Source organism: Mastigoproctus giganteus, chromosome 13 (assembly GCF_048544385.1).
Source record: "Mastigoproctus giganteus isolate SK-2022 chromosome 13, ASM4854438v1, whole genome shotgun sequence".
Classification (NCBI taxonomy): Eukaryota; Metazoa; Arthropoda; class Arachnida; order Uropygi; family Thelyphonidae; genus Mastigoproctus; species Mastigoproctus giganteus.
This window is the reverse complement of record NC_143587.1, coordinates 169,620,058-169,645,979: the sequence shown is the minus strand read 5'-3', so window position 1 is coordinate 169,645,979 and position 25,922 is coordinate 169,620,058. Positions and strand designations below refer to the sequence as shown.

General features: G+C 38.1%; 1 protein-coding gene across 1 annotated transcript in view; it reads right to left on the bottom strand.

The window, feature by feature from the left end:
- Positions 1-25,691, bottom strand: part of LOC150076599 (uncharacterized) — a 33,418-nt gene extending 7,727 nt beyond the window's left edge. Inside the window, exons 1-4 of the mRNA XM_090387579.1 lie at positions 25,552-25,691; positions 14,603-14,678; positions 6,088-6,216; positions 1,050-1,187 (exon numbers count right to left, since the gene is read on the bottom strand). Of these exons, the coding sequence (XP_090243705.1) occupies positions 1,050-1,187; positions 6,088-6,216; positions 14,603-14,672 (337 nt within the window). The 5' untranslated portion in view covers positions 14,673-14,678; positions 25,552-25,691. The remainder of the gene's footprint in view (positions 1-1,049; positions 1,188-6,087; positions 6,217-14,602; positions 14,679-25,551) is intronic.
- Between the last annotated feature and the right edge of the window lie 231 nt (positions 25,692-25,922).

The window sequence follows — 25,922 nt, the reverse complement described above, 5'->3', positions numbered from 1 at the left end:
TGATTTGGTAGTACTGTCTTTGGCGGAATCATCCCAGTGGATTTTCTGGAGGGCAACAAGTTCCTGCCAAGACGCCAGAATTCTTGTTTTAGATGTGCATCGAAAAGAAGTTTTTATTCCCAGGAATTCAGCTTTGTTCTTTCTCATAGCATGGGAAAGCCCGATGAAAGCCGCTTAAAGGTCAGAGGGAAGATAAAGATCTCAATATTTATAGGTCTGCTGTTGACGTCGGTTTGCCTACATGCCCGAGTCATTTTAATAACACCAACCGTTGTATCTGCAGGAATAGGGATTGGGTCCATTGTTATCTGATATCCATTGACAGGTTTAACAAATATGAATACTGAAAATAACAATGGACCCTGTACTTCACACTGGGAAGGGGTGACTCCACTAACATTAGCCCACAAAGAGCAGTGTCCCATCCCTTTATGCATTATCAGCAACTTACCCTTAATGCCATACTGCTCTAGATGTGATCCACTTTTCAAAAATTGAGGAAAGAAAATTTTTTTTTTTTTTTGAAAAGCTTCGAGGATATCTTTGTTTTTTGGATGCATGTTTTTGTGGAAAATACCAGAACTGTTCTAAAAGATGCCACGAATGCACGTTACGATGGCTAATGAGTTATAATTCTTTCTGATTGCTGAACTGGCAGTAAAAGCATAGAAAGATCTTGTGGCAGCTAATAAAAAAAATAAATAAATAAACCTATTTTTCAGCTTATTCTAGTGACGGCCGAGGCCAGGTGAGTTTGCGTATTCATTGTGACTGAAATTATATGTGCGTGTGAATTTAGTCGAACTAGGATCTTCTGGGCACACATCTCTCTCTCTCTCTCTCTCTCTCTCTCTCTCTCTCTCTCTCTCTCTCTCTCTCTCTCTCTCTCTCTCTCCTGTTGTCTTTAGTTAATCATTTTGTATCCGGTGGGGAAGGAATAAAAACAGAGATTTTTCTGAAAACTTTCATTCTTGTCATAATTAACAGCAAAACAACTTACAACACATTAATTATGTATATTTAAAAGGTTAGTATCCAGATATACTTGCCGTATAAAAAGCAGAAAGTGCGACCGCAACATCCAGTGCAACATCGACTTCCTAGGGAACAATCTTCACCTGGAGTGCATGACTGGGTGGTGTCCGTGGGTCCACAGTTTTCTGTGCAGTTAACTACTGGACATCCATCTGCAATAACGCAAGGAAAATTTATTCGATTAAACAGATTCCCTACTTCACACAATTTAGTAAACGAGAATTTTAAGATCCTCTGGACTTTCAAACGACTTTCCATGAAATTAAAGTTTCTCGCGAGCATATATTTGAATATGAAATTATTACACTTCTAAACATAAACAGGATACGATGGCATTACCCAGGTTACGATCTCCTGAAAACTATGAGAAACAAGAGTTCTTTTTTTTTTGATAAACACACATTCGGTCCCAGTGACAATGTGTTAAAAATATAACAAATAATAAATACAGCAATAATTGTGAAATACTAACAGATAGAGTAGGCGTAGGCGTGAGATAACGGAAAACAGAAAAATCACGAAACAAAAAAGTTATCAGTCAAGTAATATATTTCTCAGATTCGATATCGAAAAAGATTTATTCGTAAGAATGGCTCGATTTCTTTGTTATCCAAGAGGCTAAATAATAAGTGTGTGTTGGATTACTTTTTTGTAACGTATTCTCTCTATGATAGAAAATGTAAGATTACTTCTAGTACGAGATGTAGAATATTCTCGTGAATAAGTAACAATAGTCTTCTACATTGGTGAAGCGTTACTTATTCGAGGTAACGCAATACCATAGCAACTCGTTGTGAAGGTATTCAACAATATGAGATATACTAAATGATACAAACTCTTAGCTACTTTAGTAGTTTGCTGAGTACTAAAATGATGCATTTGCACTAACTTGTAGGTCATTTTTCTTCATTTATGGAAAGATTGTTTTCCCTTGGACCAAAGAGAAAAAGATTTTCTGTAAATTGGTGTAGTCTCTACTTAAGTGACAAGGAACAAATAACATTACATTTGCTTTTAGCAGTAATTGTACTCCATCTGGTCTGTGGATTTGGTTAGGTCATTTATATAAACGCTAAACAATAATGGTCGCAAGGCCGCGCTTGAGGGACGCCTGTGGGCAAGGATATCTATCGAGAAGTAGGAGCCATTATAAATGACTCCATAATATCAGTTGATGATGTAAACTGATAACCAACTAAGAAGGGGTCATCGCTGTCTTAATGTTTCAATTTAAATCAAGATACACCGAGTCAAACCTCCTAGATAAATCAGTGTGCACAGTATCAACCCAGTCACCATTGTCAATTTACAATAGGGTAGTTTGTCAAAAAAGAAACCAGTTTGTTTGTAATTACAGATCTACTAGTACAAAATCTATTTCAGGTGACAAAATATGATAAAAATAATTAGCTAATTTTGTTTAAACTATAATGTCTAACATATAGCAATAGAATTTATTAATGTTGTAGGTCTATAATTAGTAGTCTGTAATTTGGATTGTCGTTTATGTATTGGAAATATGTAAGCCTCCTTAAAGCTTTTGGGACAAGTTCTTTCACGAAGTAATCAATTAAACAGGGATAACGTTGGAGTCATTTTAAAAGTGGAAAGCAATTCTTCCAAAAAGATGAATGGTATATTGTCAGGACCTCGGTGATAATCATCTAAATTGGATCCCAATTTAGTGTTTTAAAATCTTCTTTTAAAATGATCCAGTTAACTTTATGAAAATTCTTTATCAGAATTAGTTAATGAATACTGTTTTTCCGCACATAGTGAAATGTAACTAATTTATGATCTGAAGGAAATATGCTGTCGTTTACGTTTATGACAATTTTCGATATTTGAAAAAATTCGGCCGAGTACGATATGATTTTTTGTTGGGTAAGTTGAGATAAACTATTCCTAATATTTATAAGGGTTTTCGTTCGATTATCTTGTAAAGTGGAAATCAAAGCAATATGGGGAAGGTTAAAATCACCTAAAATGATTATACCATCCAAGGAATTAATGGTAAATGTCAAATTGTCAATGGTCATTTCAAGTTTATGAAGTACATTTCTGTTAACTGGTGGAGATAAATAAGATAAATAATAAAATACATTTTTATGTTCATTTTTTAAATAAACACCGTCGATGATTTGAACAGTCGATAGTTGAGGATAGGCAAGTTTTTATTCCATAAAATGAATAACCCCCTTTTACTATTACAAATCTCCTACTACTTCGTACTTTAAAGTTAATTCCGAGTTGTTGTCACTCGTCAAGCCATGTTTCTGTAAGAAACACTATATCATGCTCCTCTGTCAGTAGAGGCTATTTCAAACTCAGAGGGAAGCCAGTATAATTTGGCAGTTTTGCATGCAAAGTCGGATTTTACAATTCACAGTTAATGTTCTTTCAGATAATTGCTGTTTTTTTTTTAATTTCTTGAATGGCAGCACGTCTCGATCATTATCATCAAAGTTGTTTGTTAGCGTGCAATAAGACCAGTTAGTGGGATTTATTCCTATACGTTTTATGTTCTAAGTGCAGATAAGATAGAATGATCTGCGAGTTGGAATTTTGGTTCGTAATAATATCGATTTCTCGATGTATTCAGCAGGCACTTCAAGATTCAAGATATTATGTTTTTCTTTGAAACAAATTATATGTAGTTATACGATATGTTCTTTTTTGCGATTCTAATTTAAGTAATACATTTTTGACACTTTAAAGGCGAAGAAGAACATATTGTCTTCAGAATACGATTTAATTTCCGGGTAGTTTTTAAATGTGTAACTCATGAACTGATCCTGTTATCAGAGATTAACAAGATCAGTTTATCGTTCATACATAATCATGTATGGACGATAAATCTTTTGCTAGCAGGGATAAGGAAGTCATTATTCCCTTGTATAAGGCAATAGTTAGGCCACACTTTGAGTACTGCGTACAGGTCTAGAAGCCTCATTTTAGGAGGGATGTAGAGTTGCTAGAACGAGTACAGAAAAGTGCAACAAGACTGGTGAGGGGAAAAAAGGAGTGATCTTACGAATAAAAGCTTAAGTTCTACAAATTGCAGCGTCTGGAGACTAGGCACCTGCGAAGTGATGTGATTGAGGTGTATAAGGCCTTAAATGGATTGAGCAGGCTCAATAGTGATGGGATTCTTCGTCTTGTTCAGATTACAAAACTGATGGGGCATAAACTGGAATTGAGGAAAGACAGTTGTCCAATAGATGTGCGGAAATTTGCCTTTAGCCAGCTGGTAGTTGATTGCTGGAACAAACTTCATTTGTCGTTAGGGAAGTTGATAGCTTAAATAAATGGGAGGGTTTTTTTTTTTTTTTTGTCTCATGCTGTATAAGTTTGCTTTCTCATGTATCAGGCAATATCCAGGGGAAGTAAGAGAAATCATCATTACTGTCTTCAGAAGAATCAGAGTTCTCTGCTGAATTGTTATCCACTGTACATTGAAATTCTTTCACAGTTTCGCAGGAGACTAAGGGCTCCTTACCCTTGCTACATTTGTATCTTAATTTTGCTTGTGATGACATCTTTTTACAGTGTTTTATTGAATGACAGTTTAGTCCCACAACTGCTTCGCAAATGTAGTTAAAGTTAAAGAAGCTTTTAACATCAATATTGCAATGTGTAAACAAAATGTCTATACAAATGCTCAAAACAGAGGATACATCAAAACAAAGATAAACATATGAAATATCCACAGCTTGAGCAAAATGGGAACGACGGTAGTGCCAAAAAGGTCAAATAGAGTTGGTCAGAGAGAGCGAAGATCGTGAACTCGAGAAATGACGGAAATGAACAGGACTGCTACGCGAAAGTTGAGAGAGAGCCGTAAGAATCACAGAAAATAATCATTTACCTTTACAAGGAAAAGTAAATGATTCTTCGAAAAGGATAATTCATATGTTTCCTTGTAAATACCTTTACAAGGAAACATATGAATTATCAAGGCGTTCCTAAATTTCAAAGTGTCGAAGTTGTTCCTTAAACAAGAGATCAGTCTTATATAAAAAAAAGAGACATATATAAATATCAGAAATTAGCGCAATATTGAGGAGCACTAATACACAGTAATCTACTGAATCACGCGCACGACCAGGATCGTGGCGTTGTGGCCAACGATCACGGACTTGCCTTGAGAATTAGGATAACAAAGACTCCGTTATATTGTGGCCATCCGAGAATTAACTCATCAACATTTCTGTATAAATTGTATGCGTTCTTTAGTCAGTTTACTTGATTTTTTCGGCAAGAAAATCGAATTTCCGGGACAGAAAAACTTTTGCTATCCTTTCCTGAGACCGATTAATGCTCTCTGTCGAAGAAAAAAAAAACGCAGTTCCTCGCACCATTAACGGAATTTGAACCCAGAACTGCTTCACATGTGAGAGAGAGTGGTGATTATTATGACCTATTAAGGGAGCGAGATTTGCCACAGATAAATTTCACGGTAGCAACCAAGAAAACAAAAAGTGGACCTGCTGAATGAGAGCCTCATGGGAAAGGCAAATATCCATCTGTTTTAGGGTTACTAAAATAAAAACAATCACGGAAAATAAATGTATAAAACGCGGAGATTGTGGAGTTACCAGAGACACGGTGCCACTCAGACATAAAGGATGTAGAATTTGAATATGGTGATTACAAGGTGTACAGAAAGCGCAAACAGGTCAGAAGGGAGCGGGGGTGGACGTCGGTGTTATTCATATAGCTAAAACGTACATAAAAATAAGAGTTCAAATAGGTGACCAATATAACGATGAGGTAGTTTGGCATGACATAAACACTGGGAAAATAAAAATGATAGTAGCACTATTTTGCACGTCTCATGACCCTGATAAATACGAACATAGAAATATATATATATAATACATTACTATTATACTATATATATATATATATATATATATATATATATATATATATATATTATTTTAGTAACTGAAATACAATTTAACATTTTAAATCAGTTTCAATAAAAAATATTTAAAAATTAAAACTAAAATACATTAATTAATTATTTTTGTGTTCATATGTACTTGCCCAAAAAGCAGAAAGATCCGCCGCAAGCTCCCTGGCAACATCGCCCTCCTGCAGTGCAATCCTCATCTGTTTCGCAATACCTGGGTTCCTGAGCGACACACACTATGGTGGGAACTGGTGGGCATTTGCCTGTAATATTACAAATGAGAAATTACTGGATTACAGTTCACACCAATTGACAGAAACTCGAGAATTTCAAAGATGCTTCCCAGCTTCTAAATTTCGAGGTTGACATGTAAATACTTGTTTTGTTTAGTTGTTTCTGACCGTTTTGTCACCAGGCAGGCGATCATTTGGAAAGCCTTCCCAGTGTCCGTTACACCACGTGGTAGTACGCCACAACTACGCATGTACCAACATCAACGGTCACGCACTGAATGTCAAAAGCGTGTTAATTAAGAACCATTCAAAAGATGGTATATCAAGTATTGATGATGGTATATCAATAAATAGAGAAAACAACAATAGAGTCAACACTGAACCCTAAAGGGCTCCACTAATAACATTAGTCCATGAAGAGCAGTGTCCATTGATTACCACTCTCTGTCTTCTCCCCCTCAACCACCCCTTTATCCATAGCAGCAATTTGCCTCCAATGCCACACTGCTCCAATTTGTGCCAGCAGACTTCCATGTACAACAGTATCAAAAGCCTTTCTAAGATCCAAATGGCGCCTCCGTAGCCAGGAGCGGCGGTGCGTAGCACACGTTTCTTGATTAGACTGGGGTTCAAGCCTGTGACCACCAAATACGGAGAATGCGGAAAAGTCGGGAAATGACCACCGCATATCCCCGGAGCAATATGACCTTAGTTGCTAATGCTCCTAAAAACCAAAAATAACAACAACAATAACAAGATCCAAATACAGTATATGATATCAGAGTTATTCCCTGCATCCAGTTCCTTTGTGTCCACGTCATAGTATCCACTCAAATTTGAAAATGTAATAACATTCAACGTGTTACCGATATGATACTGCAAGTAAAAAAGTTCCTTTATATGATCGATGCAATTCAGTGTGGGCGCTGTTGAAGTATAATCTGCTTTTGATTTCTCTTTGTGTCCGTTTCAACATGTTAACATTGACTAAAGCTATAGCATTTGTGATTCTGGGGAACTTTCTGTTTGCTACACAATACCTGAATCCCACAGACGAACAAATCCAGAGGCATCATATAAGACCATGGTGACTGATAACCACATATAGGGTAGCACCAAAGCGAATCCGTTGGACTCTGCGAATTAACAGAGGTGGAGGTGCTCCTTCCTACCGAAAGATCTCCGGTTGCACACTTGATCTCCTCTTGTTGAAACAGAAAAAATTCCGGCTTATCGAGTTTGTAAGAATATAATACAGTACTGTCAGCGAGGAGAAAGGTGCGGGTGAGCTTCAGCCACAGATGTTAAAAGACGACTTTTGTGGATTTATTGGATGATTGTTTTTTACAGCAGCATGTTCGAGGGACAACCAGAGAAAGTAATACTCTTGATCTGGTTATCAGCAGTGATCATTCATGTATTAGGAATTTGCAGATAAAAGAACCACTAGGTGGCAGTGATCACAGTGTACTGACGTGGGATTTATTTAAAGATTTAATTACCATCAGGGGTAAAGGAAAGGGTTTTTGCTTCCGTAAATTCGAATACAGTGGTCTCCGACAGTTTTTAAATTCTGTACAGTGGGATCAACTGACGATGTTACCAACAGTAAATTCTAAGTGGGAAGCATTCAAGGAATTAATCGTGGAAGCTACTAAAAGTTTCATACCTATTAAGAAATATTGTTCAAGGTTTAGGCCTAAATGGTTGTCAGATGAACTAATGAGACTCGTAACAGAGAAGAAAAATGCATGAGATGCATATAAATTATCAAGCGACTCAGAAGCCTATTGCAGATATAAGTTAATCTGTAATCAGGTCACAAAGGAGGTTCGGCAGGCGAAGGCAGATTACGAGAAATCCCTGGCAAAAGATGCTAAGAAAAACAGTAAGAATTTCTTTACTTATATAAACTCTAAAAGGAAGGGGATGAATCTGATTGGTCCACTTGACATCGATGGTTCGACTGTTGATGATCCTGCTCAGATAGCAAACAAACTGAATGAGTATTTTGCATCTACAGTCACACGTGAGGAATTATTAAGGTTTGAAAATGACAGAAGGTTATCAAATTGTAGCAGGATACTTAGTGATTTTGTAATAACTGAGAGCAAAGTGGAAGAGAAATTGTTGAAGTTAAACGTAAGAAAAGCACCTGGGGTGGATGGGATCTATCCAGTTATATTAAAGGAGGCGGCAAAGCAACTAAGCAAACCCTTAGCCATAATTATGAGAGCGTCCTTGGACTTAGGGGAGGTTCCCACGGACTAGAGATGTGCAAATGTATCCCCAATTCACAAAGGGGGATCGAAGGGTGACACGAGTAATTACAGACCAGTTAGTTTAACTTCTGTTCCGGGTAAAATAATGGAGTCGCTGGTTAAAGATGTATTGCAGGATCATCTAGACAAGACTGCAGCAATAATTCAGACACAGCATGGGTTTGTTAAGGGAAAGTCTTGTCTGACAAATTTGATAGGATATTATGATGTGGTTACAAAGGAACTGGATGCAAAAAATAATTTTGATATCATATATTTGGATTTCAGGAAAGCTTTTGACACTGTTGCGCATGGAAGACTATTGTACAAATTGGAGCAGAATGGTATTAAGGGAAAGTTGCTACAATGGATAAAAGGATGGTTAAGTGGGAGAAGACAGAGGGCGGTAATCAATGGATGCTGCTCTTCTTGGACTAATGTTATTAGTGGGGTCCCACAGGGTTCGGTGTTAGGTCCACTGTTGTTTTGTATATTTATCAATGATATTGATGAAGGTATATCAGGCTTAATGTCGAAGTTTGCAGATGATACAAAGGTTGGCAGGGTTGTTAATGACAGTAATGGCAGTGTGCTACTGCAACAGGATCTAGATAATTTGGGCAGATGGGCTAAGAAGTGGCAACCGAAGTTTAACCTTGACAAATGCAAAGTACTGCATATGGGTAGAAGTAACCCCAGAGAAACGTACCAACTGTGTGATACTACACTTAAGGTGGTAGAAAATGAAAAAGACCTGGGAGTAATTGTGCAGTCAGATATGAAGTTTTCTGAGCAATGCAGACAGGCTACCAGGGCAGGTCATGGGGTTTTGTTAATGATATATAGGAATTTTGCTAGCAGGGAAAAGGAGGTGATTATCCCTCTGTATAAGGCAATGGTCAGGACACGCCTTGAGTACTGCGTACAGGTCTGAAGGCCTCATTTTAGGAAGGTTGTAGATTTACTTGAGCGTGTACAGAGAAGGGCAACAAGATTGGTGAGAGGAATGAAGGGATCCTCTTATCAAGAGAGGCTTAAGTTCTGCAAATTGCAGTGGCTGGAGACTAGGCACCTGCGCGGTGATCTGATTGAGGTGTATAAGGCCTTGAATGGGTTCAGCACGCTGAATTCTGATGGGATCCTTCCACTTGTTCAGATTACAAACCTAAGGGGGCATAAATTCAAATTAAGAAAGGCAGATGTAGAATATATGTGCGGAAATTTGCCTTTAGCTAGCGGGTGGTTAATTGCTAGAACAAACTTCCATCTGTCGTTGTGGAAGTTGATAGGTTGAATAAATTTAAGGAGGAACTGGACAGGCATTTGGAGGGTATGGTGTGATTTTTTTTTTTTTTTTTTTTGGCTGATGCTGCATAAGCTCATACACTTGCTTTCTTGCATGACATGCCACTACTACTACTACTACTACTACGAACTACCAATGCAGTCCAGTCGAAATATATTGCAGTTGCCTCGTCGCGTACGCAAAGCATTTATTTCTCTAATACACAGGGACATTTGAACTAGGGGATGGAAGAAGTGTACAGCCCTGGGCGACAAATTCCGGGAGACGGCAAAAAGTTCAAATTGAAAAATGTACTTTTTGAATAAAAGGTTTTTAATTTGGCAACTAATAAAAAATACAATTACGCTTTATATTTTGTTATTCTTATTGTTAGTTATTTGAAACATAAATATAAAAATATATTTCCTCTACACTAGATGTTTATAAATAAATGTGGCCTTTATTGTAAGGTGCGCAGGTACACGCAAGTACCATGGCTTACAACTACCTCGAGATTCTACCTTGCCGGAAATATAATCAGGGTAAGTATAATAATAAGATTAAATTTTAGGAAAATCATGTATTAAAAAAAATTATAAAATAAATATATAGCAGATAATATTAACTTGGAAATAAAACGAATAAAAACAGTAAAAGTAAAGGGAAAAATGAAATAATAATGCAAATTAAGATACTATGAAATTTTTCCCTTGAGTTGGGTTTTCTGTGAGATTCTTGCCCAACCAAAACGATCTCAAATCAGTTGATAGTTGTGGAGACCACGTGTGATCCAGGATGAGCCGCCTATACTTTTTGTCAACTATGATTTTACACAAATCAGCATCCAGGGATTTAACTAGATAGAGGAAGCGATCTTAAAACTGTAGCCTCGACGGAATAGCAAGAAGCTTGAGGGGGAGAGGAAAGGTGGAGAGAAAGATCTGCCAGCACACGGTATCCCAAATGTTGGGCGATGAGACTCTCCCAGCGATCATTTTTACGGTGAAGTTGAGTCGTCTTTCATGCATTAAGGTTGAAAATCTGATTAAATTCAGTACTTTAGCCATTGGTTTTGTGCGTTGCTGTTCGAAGAGATGACACTTCAGGCGCCAGTATTCTGCGGCGTTTAATGGTTTGATTGTGGTGTTTGCAGTCGAGCCCCACAAATCTACTCCATACAGTAAACCTACGAAAATCACCGTCCTGATATATGTTCTTATCAGATTTCTGTTCTGGATAAGTAGCAAGTGCTGCTTGGCAACCCACCGTTTACTGTTTAATTTAGCACAGAGTTCTTCTACATGAAGGTGAAATCTCAATTTTCAGTCAAGGATCTCTCTGCTTTTCGACGCAAGGGATCAGGACTCCGTTAATCGCAGGATGAATTATGGTTGGTGTGGGTTTAAGTGAGAAAACCATGACGGCAGATTTTTCAGGGTTAGCTTGCAGGTAAAATCTCATGAGGTTCTGCTGTATTTCTGATAACGTGTTGTTGATGGTTACTATAGTGTCTTTTGTTTCATCGGTCGAATTCAGTTTAGTTAAGATTTTTGAATCATCGGAATATGATAGCATATCTGTTCTGTCGTGTATTACCGGATTAATGATAGCTATAAAAAGAATGCCAGACAGGGCTCCTCCTTGTGGCACGTCTGCTTGTGCTTATCACATTTAGTACACATTTGCTTTCTTGTGGACATTTGGATTGTTCTTTGTTCTATTCTGAAGAAAGGATGTCAGAAACTTCAATACTTGGCCTGTGATGTGATAATATTTTGAAGGAGCTTAAGCAAGGCTAGGATGTTGACACTATCGAACGCAACTTCTAGATCTATATATGTGATTTAAATTTCTTTTTACTCTTCAAATATATAATCTTATAAATTTCTAAACACTTAAAATGGTAATACAATTCGCCAATCATCGTGAAGAGTTTCTTGTTACCTATCCATCCATCAGACAAACTCTGAGCGAATACTCAACTTGCAATGTCGCTCAGAGTGCTCAAAAATTGCATCACTTGAAAAATTCACCAAATTTCTGTGACATTTGGTAATATATTATATATGTTTTGTAACAGTATTACTCTATTGCATCATCCATCTATAGCAAGCTCTCTTAGATGACATCATGTGATTGTATCGCCCTAGCGGCAGTATAAATACAGGGCGTATACCACCAACCAGTATTCTTTGCTATTGCAATGGCTAATTTTTACAGTTAACACTGCGTAGGAAAAATGTTGTTCTGCGTTGAATGCAGAGGGACATTCTACGCATGAAATAGATAAATGATGCACTGTAATCAGCCAAAAATCGCACGTTTATACCGAAAATTATCATACACTGGCAGTCTAACACAGAAAGAATGGAAATGGTGGACGTCCACACGAATATCTTCTGCAGAGCAAGACAGATTTCTTGTCCATCTGTTTGTCCGAAACAGTAGATTCTCATCGACAGATCTCAAAACAGCATGGAACGATCGTACTGGAGTACAGATAAGAAATGCTACTGTACGTAAACGCATTTTCTCATCGGGATTAGTAGCACTTCGCTCAAGGAAAAAAAAGCCACTTTTCACAAGAAATGAATGTACAGCGTCTAAAGTGGGCAAACGAGCATGCTAGTTGTTCTCAAGATCCGAAAATGCGTTAATTTTTATGATGAATCAAATTTCAACTTGTGTTGTTCAGAAGGCCAGCAGACTTAGATGAAGAAGAGAAGAATTTCATCCTGACTGTAACCTCACTGCAGGGAAATATTCCATCTCAAATGATTTAGGGCTGTATTTCAGATGGAGGAGTTGGTTCTCTGGAATTGGTGAAGGGTACAGTGAATGCTCAAGGATATTCTTGAAACAAAATTACTTCCCACAATTAGAGATCATTATGGTGATGCTGCCAATTGCATTTTTCAAGACGACTCCCCAAGAGATCCCAGAGTCAAAACCATAAGAACTACTTCATAAAATTAGCAAAGGTTTAAATTAATGAAACTTCGCACTCTTGCTTAAAAAACTGCAATTTATTTCGCTGTTTTTACTGTATAAAGCTGCAAAAAAGGGTGGATAAATCAATTCGCACAATAGCATGGCCTGGAAACAGTGCAGACTCCAATCCAATTGAAAATTATTGGAACAAAATGGGTGTTTCATTATTGCAAAAGAAACCAAAAAACACTTAGAGATCTCAAGGAGACATTAATTCCTGGTTGGTACCATGAGATTTCTCAGGAATACATTCGGAACCATATCCATTCGATGCCACGACGATGTGACGCAGTTGTCAAAGCCAATGAACTATTTGTGTGACTTTTGTTGCGTGTTTTAATGTTATTAAAAACACTACAACATTTATTTGTATATCACATTTATATATTCGTGTTATATGTCGTCCTAGTATGAACAAAGTAATGAAAAAACTAACTACTTTCGTAGAATTTTGTGATAACATGAACCCTAAGTAACGTTGCCGTTATTTTGGATAAAAGTACTTTTGTAATTCCGGATAAGCCACAAAAGTAAATTTTTCTGCAATTAATGTTTTCACATGTGTATTGTTATTACTTTATATTCTTTCAGCTTTCTAAAAGATTTCTAATTTAAAGATTTTTAGATTTCTAAAAGATTAGCTGCAGTATACGAACAAACACCTAAAAATGAGGTGATGCAATTTTTTTGATCACCACTGCACATACTGTCATTAAAGTAAAATGTCTTTGCAGACATGTATATTTAGTTTTGCTATCAGAAGTCGGCACTCACTTAATGCAGCCTTACAGTTTTACTCTGGTGACAATTTTACTCTGACTGTTTCATTCTATCTCTCTCTCTCTCTCTCTCTCTCTTTTTTTTTTTTTTTTTTTTAGAAGTGTAATTGCGAGGGGCAGCAAAATTTTACTGGCACCCCGAAGTAATTACCCTTGAAAGGCCCATGATCATATGTAGTTCTGCAATTACGACACCACGAAACCGGTCAAATATTTTATGAACAGCTTTCACTTTTTCATGAAATTGAATTTCTTGTGTGCATATTAATAAACAATCTTGATGCAAGCTATCCTCTTTCAGTTAAATGTATATTCATACATTTAATAATACAATATAAACGCAGTGAATGAGATCGATTGCCATGGATGTTTTATCGGGAACTGTATCAAAAATATATGATTCGCTTCATTCTCCGAGGTGAGATAAAACAGGTGGAAAGATGGAGGTAACAGATCCTCCAATAGGGAGTTATTTGCTTCTACATTGTCCCGTATTTTCTGAAAAGGAAATAAATTGTATTTTATTTGATAAGCATTACTGGAAGTAAATCATAAATAGTTCTCTGACGAAATGTTCTTTACAAACACACTCGAGTTGGTCAGGAATTATAACAAAGTCCATAGGATTCGCAATAAAATAAAATAGTTAGCATTACTATAAACAGAAGATGTTGTTGTTGTTGTTATTGGAATTAACGACATAAGGGATACTGAGGCCAAATTGTGTCTCATCATAGTATATTCTCAAGCAGTATATCGTTACAGATGTTGAATTATATGCCCCTGTACAGTCCAATATGTTTTAAATACATTAACCAAACAGAAGAATAAAATAAACTACACTTCTGCCTTATTCAGTATCCGTCTTAAGAATAAAGAAGCCTTTTCCCAGAAGGTTAGTATTATTATTATTAGTAGTAGTAGTAGTATCGCTAGCAGCTAAACCAGAATCCAAGAATTTTTTTTTGTGTAATTTTCTAGTGCATAATGCTTTCTGTCATAAACAGATTAACAAAAAAGAAAAGAAAAGAAAAATGTATTTAATCTTTTATTTCTAGTAAATACTGTAATTGACGTCATACAACTTTAAAATGACTTACCACTTGCCGCTATCATTTTAATGCTAGTAATGCAGAGAATTACTACCATCACACAAATTCCCTTCTTCATGTTAATCTGAAACAATACCACGAGGAAAATTAGGTTATTAATCTAACAGAGAAAATTTTATATCTCTAAAACACTTTCACATCATTATTACAAAGCGAAGGTTATTCAATCAAAACATGTTTTAAGTGTGGCATTTTTCAATAACAAGACCCACTTCGTTTCGTCTTCTATTTGCTATTATTATGTACAGCTTAGCCAGAAATTCTGTTTCAGAGATGGAGAAGTGGCTGGCGTGTTCCAATTATATACACTGAGTGATCACTGAATTATGAACACTGAAGGCGACCCGTTGACCACATGAGGTACGAGAGTGCGGAGTTAGTCGACTTCGTAGCATATATAAGGTGTCAGTGGTTCTTTTTTTTTTTTTTTTTTTTTGGTAGTTGTTGGCGCATCGGCTTCTGTGGCCATAACGCACCTCCCAAGGTTTTTGCAGTACTTTGATCCAAGCCCGAGGCGGGATTCGAATCCGCGACCTTTGGGTTGCCAGGCAGGCACTTTACCCACCCGGCTAGCCCGGTCGGCATCAGTGATTCAGAAGGTAGTAAAATTCCGATCGTAATGGGCAAAAGGAAGGATTTATCGGACTTTGATAAAGGACAAATTGTGGGTGCTTGACGAGCTGGTGCCTCGATTTCCCAAACGGCTGAACTGGTGGGGTATTCGAGAGCCGCCGTAGTTAAAAGTGTACCAGAACGTAAAAATGATCAAACAATGATCCGACGGCAAAACTGAAAAGGTCAGCGAAAGTTTGATGTTACAGGTGGGCACTGGGTCCGACGACTCGTACAGGCGAACAGGCGCAGCACTGTTGAAGAGTTGACTACCCAATACAACATGGACCAACATGGAACAATATCTAGCATAACCGTACGTCGCAGGCTCGCACGTATGGGCTATACCAGCAGACAACCCCTATGGCATCCTCTCCTAACCAAGGTTCATCGGCGTAAAACACTCGCCTTGTGCAAAGAGCATGCAAGTGGATAGTCATTAACGGATCTGGCGTCAACAACATGAGGCGTTTCATCCATCATGCATGGTATCAAAAGTGGAGGCCGGTGGAGGCAGTTGTATGGTGTGGGGCAGTTGTAATTGCTGACCGCATTACACACAGCTTGATTGTCTATACCTCCCGAACTCTTTCGACATCTGGTTGAATCAATGCCACGTTGGATAACTGCTGTACTGAGGGCAAAAGGAGGACCTACGAAGTATTAGGTATGTGGTCATAATTCAGTGATCACGCAATGTATATATATGCCAGATAATAAATTAAGAATTTATTATCTGGCATATATTAAAAAAGTGGACCAATATCAGCCAGCACCAACGGCAGCCCTGGGTTTGATGACATAATTCCTATAATTTTAAGGGAAGCGGCAAGTGAGTGCATTGAACCATTGGGGCTATTTATGAGAGCATCACTAACTTCAGGCGAAGTCTAACTTCAGTAGTTAGGAAAATCATGGAGGCAATGATCCTTTACAAAACCATGCGGTGGAATTTCCGCATGGTTTTGTAAAGCGAAAATCATCTGGTTAGACATTTTGATAGGGTCATTCATGTGCTGGATGTAGGGAATAATTTCAACATTGTTTATTTAGATTTCAGCAAAGGATTTTACTCAGTCCAGCATGAGCGGTTACTTTATAAGCTGGAACAGGTTGGAATCACAGAGAATTCTTAAATGGATAGCAGGATGGCTTCTGTGCAGGAGGCAGAGGGTTGTGATAAACGGTTATTCCTCAGACTGAGCTAATGTAAGAAGTGGGGTTCCCCGAGGTTCAGTTTTGGGATCACTGTTGTCTTTGATTTTCATAAATGATATCGATGAAGTGAGAGAGGGCGCGATGTCTAAATTTGCAGATGACGTAAAGAATGGTAGAGTAATGACAGCCAGAACATTTCTCTCGACATTGTCGCAATGTATATCCCACCAGTTCCAGAAGCACGAATAGCTGACACACTCCTCAATTGGCTGCTTAACCATCTCCATTCATCACTGAAGCACGTTGTGTGTGGGGGGATTTCAATTTCCGAAATACTCTAGAGAGCCTCAAGAGAAGACTGAGTCAGCGTCTTGACATATTAATTCTTAAATTGGTGAGAACACCACCCACAAGGGGTGAAAGCACATTGGACCTCGCATTCGAGTCAGCAAATTGTGTAGCTAATCAAAACTCTATGAGCAACATACAGTCTGATCATAACCCCATCATTCACCCTGTGCAAATATAAATGCCCATTACTTCTGGCAGGAGGAAAGTCACAACCAAAATAATTACAGCGCCCAAATACATCAGTCCCGAAAAGTGTTTATGCGGCCCAAACAATCTCATGGGATGTCCTTGAGGAATGAGACCCTGAACTCAGGATTGACTTAATGACAAGATGGATAGCCACTGTCTCTCTCTATGCTGCAACGAAGAAACTAAGCATCACAGAGCCTTCACAGGCCTAGTGGAGTCCAAAAGTCTCTGAAAGCTTCCACGTTAAACAGAATACGCACAAAAGGTGAAAAAACTCCGGCTCACCCTCCGACAAACAGCCTTCTCCCGAGCTAGGGCGCTTTTTATTAGGAACAAGAGGGAGGCGATAAAACTTCACCCAGAGGCTACCATAAATAAGGGGATGCCCTTCCATAGAAGCAAATCAGAGGACACCATCGATGTTGTTGTTGTGTTGGGATTTAACGACACATAGGCTGCTAGGGCCATATTGTGTCTTTCTAATAGTTAGTAGGAAATGCTAACTTTATTGTAATACCTGTTACATTTTATGGTATATTCCTATATTAGGTAAACAGTTCTTTCTTATTAGGGTCGTCTCCAAGAATCTGCAATAATGTCAGTGATGACTGTGCATTAGCACATGATTTAAAGCTGTTTGAGCGGATATTGAGAAGGTGAGGGCAGTCCACTAATAAATGAGGAATAGTTAGTTGCACATGACTTGATGTGGATTGAGGAGCGCTGTCATTCGTTAATAGATAAAAGTGTGTGAGGCAAGTATGCCCAATTCTAAGCCTTCCTAGAATTACTTCTTTTTGTCTGCTTTTCCGGAAGCTGGACATCCAAAGTTTTGGATCTGGTTTTATTCGGTAAAGGTTGTTTCCTGGATAAACTCTCCAGATTATTTACCAGCTATTGTAACACGCTTTATGGATGATAGGTTTGAAATCGGTATATGGAACTTGACAAGTCTGTAAAATTGAAGTATCTGGTTATTTGGCGGCAAGATCTGCTCTTTCATTTTCTGCTATCCCAGAATGCCCTGAGATCCAGCAAAATGTCACCGTTTGGTTTTGACTCATTACACGCGAGTAATTTTGGATGAATTTGTTTTATTACAGGGTGAGAGGAGCTGGTATTGCTATTTATTGCACTGAGTGAGTCAGTGTATATTAAAGCAGACGGAATTAGATGTTCAATAATATGATGCAGAGCTAAGTTTATAGCAGAAAGCTCAGCAGTGGAGATACTGCATTCTACTGGTAATAAGACAGAACTGGTGAATGACGGGAATATTACCGCAGCACCTAGTTGGGTCTCAGTTTTTGATCCCTCTGTGTACGTTTCACGGGCCAATGGATGAGAAATAGAGTAAGCTGCATGTAACTGTGCAATATTGTGGGGGGGGGGGGGAAGATAAGCTGTTGTTCTTTCCCGACTGTTGAAAATAGTCATCATAAATTGCACAGATATTTTTCCAGCGTGGATCTGGTGGTGTCATGTCCTGAAATATATTACCATTTTCTATATTCCATGATGAAGTCAGTTCCTTAAATCTAAGTGGAGCAGGCCGGTTTTCATTGTGTTTACTATTGTAAAATGACTCCCATTCGGTTTTGTATAGACATCTCCTACTAGGGTGAGAGGAAAGACTGGATTTTTGCGCCATACACCAGAATTAATGTTTTTCTGCGAAGACGTAAGGGAGGTTCATGGGCTTCGATGTAAAGACTCTGAACTGAGGAAGTTCTGAAAGCCCTTAGAACAACTCTCAGATGCTGTATGGTGTTTAATCGCTCTAAAGTAATTTTTTCTCGAAGAGTCGTACACTGGAGAACCATAGTCCAAGCGAGGAATGATGAGAGCTCTATAAAGATGGATAAGGGTATGTCGATCAGCGCCCCATGACAAGGATGACAAACACCGGAGGTTATTCAACTTCTTCAAACAGATAGTTCGAAGATAAGACTACATGTGCTTGAAAGTTCTGTTTCCTATCTATTATCAGGCCGAGAAATCAGACAGTGCGAGCAAGAGGAATTGGCACGTTATTTATCTTTAGCTCTAGACCAGGATGAAGTGACCGAAATTTCAGAAATTGTTGTTGTTGTTGTTATGGGAGTTTAATAGCGCATAAGCTACTATGGCTATAATGCGTCTATTCATTATTTATATAGGGAAATCAAATTTTTTTATAAAATCAGAAAAGATTAAAAAGTCCAATCTGCTTCAGAAAGTTGAAAAATTCGAAAATATTTGCCTTGTCACCAATGAGATTCTCTAAAGTTATTGGTTTATTAAGATTTACCAGTGATAGCAGGGTTGATGTTCTGTCTTGTCTATAGTAGGGGCAGTCAATGAGCATGTGTTTAATAGTCAGATTTATATAGCAATGTGGACACTGTGGTGGATCTTCTCCTCTAAGTAAATAAAGATGGGTTAGATGGGTATGACCTATTCTTGCCCTTGATAGGACTACTTCTTCTCGTCTTGATGTACGGATACTGGAGCGCCAAATTTTCGGATCGTGTTTAAATTGAAAGAGTTTATTATTTGTTTGAGAGTGCCAGATTGTTGTCCATTCTGACACGCATGCAGCTTGAATAGTTAATACAAAGTCTGATGGCGGAACAGGGATATTAGTTAAGTCTGAGGTAGTTGGATTTTTTGCAGCTTTATCAGCCAGTTCATTGCCCAAAATACCAGAATGTGCTGGAATCCAACAGAAGATGACCTGTTGATGGCGTTCTTCAATTTTTAGTAATATGCTTCGTATTTCGTCTATAACAGGGTGAACTTTATCTGAGAAATTACATAAAGCCATGATTGAACTAAGCGAATCGGTGTAAATAACTGATTTTAAAGGTCGATCAGCACAGAGATTTTGTAAGGCCAGTTTAATTGCATATATTTCAGCTGAAAAGATACTGAATTCAGATGGAAGGGATACTGAAATAACGGTATTCGGAAACACTGCAACTGCTCCAACGTTTGAATTAGGTTTAGAGCCATCTGTATAAATTGGGGAAAAATCACTATATCTTTGAGTGTGAACTGCATGAAGTTGTATGATATTGGATGCTTGTAAAACGTCCTTTCCCCATTGGCAGAGATAAGTGTCACAAGTCACCAGAGGAAGAGAAGCCCATGGTGGTTGACAGCAGGTTGCTACCTGTTGTACGGAATGAACGGAAAGATTCCAAACTTCCATCAGTTCAAGGAGGCGAAGACCAGCTGGCTTTATTATGCTAGGTTTATTTCTGAAGAGGTTTTCTAGTGGTGGATTGAACAAGTATGACTGAATCGGATGCGAGGCACAACTTTGTATCTTAACAGCATACTTTAGTAACAGTGTTTTTCTAAGTAACGATAATGGGGGCTCGTGAGCATCAATATAGAGACTATGTGTGGGCGACGTTCTAAAAGCACCAAGTGCAATCCTCAAAGCACTGTGTTGAATGGGATCAAGCCAGCGTAATGCGCTCATTCTGGAAGAATCATAGGTGGGAGCTCTATAATCAAGGCGGGATCTGATTAATGACCTGTATAGCCAAAGCACAGAAGTGCGATCTGCACCCCATGTTTGGGCGAATAAAGCTTTGAGTAGGTTTAACTTTTTTAGAGAGCAAGTACGTACATTTTTAATATGGTCTATAAAATTTAACTTGTTGTCAAGGATTAATCCTAGAAATCTGATATTATTAGTGACCGGGATGGAGACATTAGAAATTTGAAATTTGGAATCCGGATGAAGTTTGCGCTTCCTACAAAAATGGATAGCAACTGTTTTCTGCTGCGAGAGCCGATAGCCATTGAGACTAGCCCACTGTTGTATTTTATTAAGTGATATCTGAAGCTGCCGTTCAATAGACCTCATATTTTGGGAATGGCAGGAGATGGAAAAGTCATCTGCATAAAGATAGGTCTCGACTGAATTTGGAAGCTGTCTTGTAATAGAATCTATTCTAAGAGCAAACAGAGTGGCACTCAATACTGATCCTTGTGGAACACCTTCTTCCTGCATTAACATTGCAGAGAGGGCATGTTGGTACTGAACTTGAAACGATCTAGTTTTGCAGAAATGAGTGTTAGTGGATTTCTGTTCAGCGAGATCGTATCCATTGTGTAAGGTTCAGGATTGAATTCTGGTTAGAGCAATTTGTAGCTGTCTTTCGATAGTATTCATGCTTTGCGATTGGCAAGATATGGTGAGGTCGTCAGCATACATATACTTCAATCATCATTTTTGGAAGATCTTTCAATATATTGTTGACCCTAATTGTAAATAGGGTTGGACTCAATATGGAACCCTGTGGGACACCGTCTTCTTGAACGTGAGATGCTTACAGAATGTTTTGATATCGCACTTGAAATCTGCATAATTTTAAAAAGTTCTGAATTATTAGAGTGAAGTAGCCTCTCAGTCCTAACTGATGCATATCTTTAATGATACCATGGCGCCGACGGGATTGCTCGGTTTACGCTGAAATGCCTCAGTACATTTATTGTTGATCCCATTCTGTCGTTATTTAACAAACTCCTTCATCAAAAATTCTTTCTCTCCTATACGGCATATCTATCTAGTAAGCTACCGAAAATACGCTCTGTTTCTCAGTCCAGTCACTTTTTTTTTTTTTTTATGTAAACTCCAAACACGAGAAATATTAGAACCTATAGTACTTAGTACCGTGCTTGGGTTGGAGGTTGAGAAGACGAAAGAAGATATTTGTTGACATTGGACTTGAACTTCTGTAGACTGTAATTTTCAGGAAATACGTATGAAGGAAGGTTGTTCCAGAAAACGGCAATTGAATGAATAAACGAGGAAGATGAAAAGTTGGTTCTGTGAGTTTGGAGTTGGACAGTAAATGGATGTTGGCTGGTGGCGGCACGTGTTCGGACTGTTTTGAAAGAGAGAGCGGGAATTACAGAAACCAATTCAGAAGAACAGACATTTGAGCACGGTTCGGAACTCACCGTTACTTATATCAACGTCCAGGTGGCATTTGATTCCGTATCAGTTCACGCGCTGAAAAGGCTGCTACGTGAGTATTACTTCATTGGCGGAGACGTGTCCTGATTTATTCAGACAATGCTTGAGAACAGGACTATTATATTTGACAATGCCAATCGGCGGTACACCAGAACTATTACAGTTGGAGTCCCACAAGGTATCTTGTGTGAATCTTGGTATCTTGTTCTCAGCTGTTCTTCTGCCTTTCGTGACAGGCGGAACTGATGTTATCACCTTCGCTGGTGATATAATTCTTCAGGTAATTCTCCAGTGGGGCAAAGACAACTTAGTTGATTTCAACCCTTCTAAAACTCAGTCTTGTCTTATATCTCGCAAAAAGGATTCTTCTGCTCCTATGCTTATCTTTAGTGACACTCTGATTTCTAGGCAAAATGATATATCTCTTTTGGGGATTACCCTGACTTTTAATCTCTCTTGGCACAAGCACATTACAAATATTGCTTCTTCTGCACCTAAAAAACTTGGTTTTCTCTTTCGCTCTCGGCGTTACTTTTCTTCCAAACAGCTACTCAATCTGTATAAATCGCAAATCCGCCCTGCCATGTAATATTGTTCCCACATCTGGGGTGGTGCTCCAAAACCTCTCTCAGGTTTCTTGATTCCATTCAGAAGAGGGCAGTTAGGTTAATTAATGACTCATCTCTAACAGAGTCTCTGCACTCGCTGTCTCACAGACGTACTGTTTCTGCTGCATGCCTCTTCTACAGATACTTCCATGGGCACTGTTCTTCTGAATTAGCTTCTATAATTCCTGCTCTCTCTTTCAAAACAGTCCGAACACGTGCCGCCACCAGCCAACATCCATTTACTGTCCAACTTCAAACTCACAGAACCAACTTTTCATCTTGTTCGTTTATTCATGCAACTGCCGTTTTCTGGAACAACCTTCCTTCATACGTATTTCCTGAAAATTACAGTCTACAGAAGGTCAAGTCCAATGTCAACAAATATCTTCTTTCGTCTTCTCAACCTCCAACCCAAGCACGGTACTAAGTACTATAGGGTCTAATACCTCTCGTGTTTGGGGTTTACATAAAAAAAAATATATATATAAATATATATATATATATATATATATATATAAATAGCTGTTCGCTGCTATCAACTCTGGAGACACTCCTGACTACACAAATTCCTTCATCCTACAAAAATCCAGAACCTCGAGGTCTTCCGGTTTCGTTCTTTACATCAAACGTGAGAAGTCGAAACAGTTGACTTCCTCGCTCAAACAGAAACCAACAATGGTGCAACCCAATCTAAGAGGATCGCGATTTCTGCTTTTCAGCACACACCGATCTCAGCATTATTTTTGACCAGAAGCCCTCCTTTGTACCACACATAAACCACCTGTAAATAAAGTTTTGTCGACTCCGGTGAATGCTCAAGCAACAACTTATGCACGTCCATGACCAGGCTGTTGAGTGCAGATACATTAAGGCATGTGTCTATGCGGTCTTACTTTATGGCGCAGAAGTTCGGACCTCAACTGCCACAACGCATTTGAGACGGATTTTCGCGGCGAGTTTTGGCTACTGAAGTGGTCCATGTGGATATTTCGGCTTCCTCGTGCACCAATGACCACCCAGATGGCGGCAGCTCGAAATATCAGACGTCTTCCTGCCATTATCCATGAGAGAAGACTCGTCTTTGCTGTGAAAATGATGGTTTGCATTATTTCGGAACCAGACTTCTGGGCTAACTGCGGATGCAGGATCCCAGTACCAAGCCTTAGGGCCAATCCAGTTCTTCAGGCCACCCCAAACTGGTTAAAGTTATCCGATCAGTTCTTACCCTTATAAATGCTGCAGTTCATACACTCCTTGATCGGAGACCTCTACAAGTTCGCAATCGATAAAAAATATAAGCAGAAATTACTCCATCGACTTCCTTCTCAGAAGAGCGTCACAGGACATTTAGAACCTGCTCCCGAAGACCTGTCTTTCACTGGCATGGATCTATCAATACAGTGTTCTAACTTTCTCCCCTGTTCAAATGACTTTCAGCACTGTTAAAGTACTGTTCCCTGGAGAATAATTCAACTTTTCAACATGCTGCTGTGTATATATTTTCATAACATGCTATTCTGCATATACTGTATATGTAAATTTCTCATTTTTTCTCCAATGTTTAATCTACAGTTGTATAATTAGTGACAATATTGTTGTTTGTTCTCTCCTATCTTTATGTATTACATTGTATTAACCTATCCTGTAAACCTCTGGCTTGTAGCAGTGAAGGGTATGTTGTGTACGGCGTGTGCCTTTTGTATGCAATACAGAGTTCTTCTTAATGAACACCACCAAGCAGAGCTTCTTCAGAGTGACCTAGATAGACTGCAGGGATGGTCAGAAAAGTAGTAGCTAAGCTTTAATCCCCCAAAGTGCGAGGTCTTACACCTGGGGAACAGTAATCCCCAAAATAACTTTTACACTTGGAGTTGAACTAAAATCAGTAGTGGAAGAAAGGACTTGGGAATTATGATACGGCCAGGCATGAAGTTCGCCGAGAATTATAGACAGATTGCAAGGAAAGCTCATGGCGTCTTATCGATGATTTATGGAACAATTGCTAATAGAGATAAGGTCATCATAATCCCATTATATAAGGCTATTGTTAGACTACACTTGGAATTCTAGCATGTTCCGGAGACAACTAGAAGGAGTGATCTGATTAAACTAGCTTACAAATTTAAGGTTGTTCACTGGGGTTGGAATTTCAATAGGTCCTACTGCCGAAATATGTTGCTGATTTCAAATATGACTTCGATTTTTTTCTATCACATCCAGATACATCACAATTGAAGAAATAAAAAAGTATTGTTTTTTTTAAGAAAGTATATAACTTTATTGTATTTATTAATGACAAATTGATAGAATTACATTTTCATATAACAAAAAATACGTAAATAGTAACAACTATTAATCAAAATTCTGATTATGAATGATCAGAATTCTGAATGAGGAAAGATCGAATATGTGGGTTGCAACGCATATTCGCTTAGGTAAAATGAACGAAGGCGAAATTTTCACGGTTATAAATAATTCTAGAACTAGTTACCATAGATTCAAGTTACGGGGGAGATGTTTAGACAGCATTGCAGGAAGTTTTATTTTTAGTCACCAAGTTATAAATTACAAGATGAATAAAATCTTCATTGGTGGGTCCCAGATTGTCAGCGAATAAACTTCATGAAAGAATAATGCGTTATAAATTATAAATTTAAATACAGTATAAAACTTTCACAGAAATAATTTTCAGAAAAAAAAGTGAATATGACTGGAAATCTGATTTTATTTCATTAAGAGTTTGAAAATCAACTGTTGCATTGGTGATAATCAGTTTAAACGATTAGAATTTTCCGTTCTGTTTTCTTGTTGATTTTTTTAGAAATCTGGAAAAGCAAAAACAGATTTCGAAAATCACGACGACGTATAAAAAATAAATCAGATTACGCACTAAGAATAAACAAGCTTTTATAGAAAAATTAACTCTTTAATGCTTCCTTTTGACATTGAAAAATCAAATAAATTTTCTCCATGCACCTTCTTCTGCTGACGACTGTTAAAAACGATATGTGTTACAATCAATCAGATATGGAAATTTTTCTTACCTATTTTTTCGTGATAAAACTGTTCCCAGTAAACAACGAAGCCAGCGAAACGAGCGAGTAGTTTTTATGTTATTAAACTTAATAGTGTGGAAGTATTAATGCTCTACCCAAATGCCAATATTATAAAATGAATTTCTGCGCAGTTGATGCGAGTATTTCGCAGTGCAGTTTCCTCTTACGTGTGAAGGTAGAATTCGTCGTGTTTTCACCAATTACTAAAAAGGGATGGTCGTTACTAAAACGTCTCTACATCTCTCTCTCTCTCTCTACATATATCCGGTATTACTACATGTGCTAGGGTTATGAAAATTCATTAATAGTACATGGTTGTTGATGACGCGTGTGCAGGGCTGTGCCTCTTTGTAGTGTGG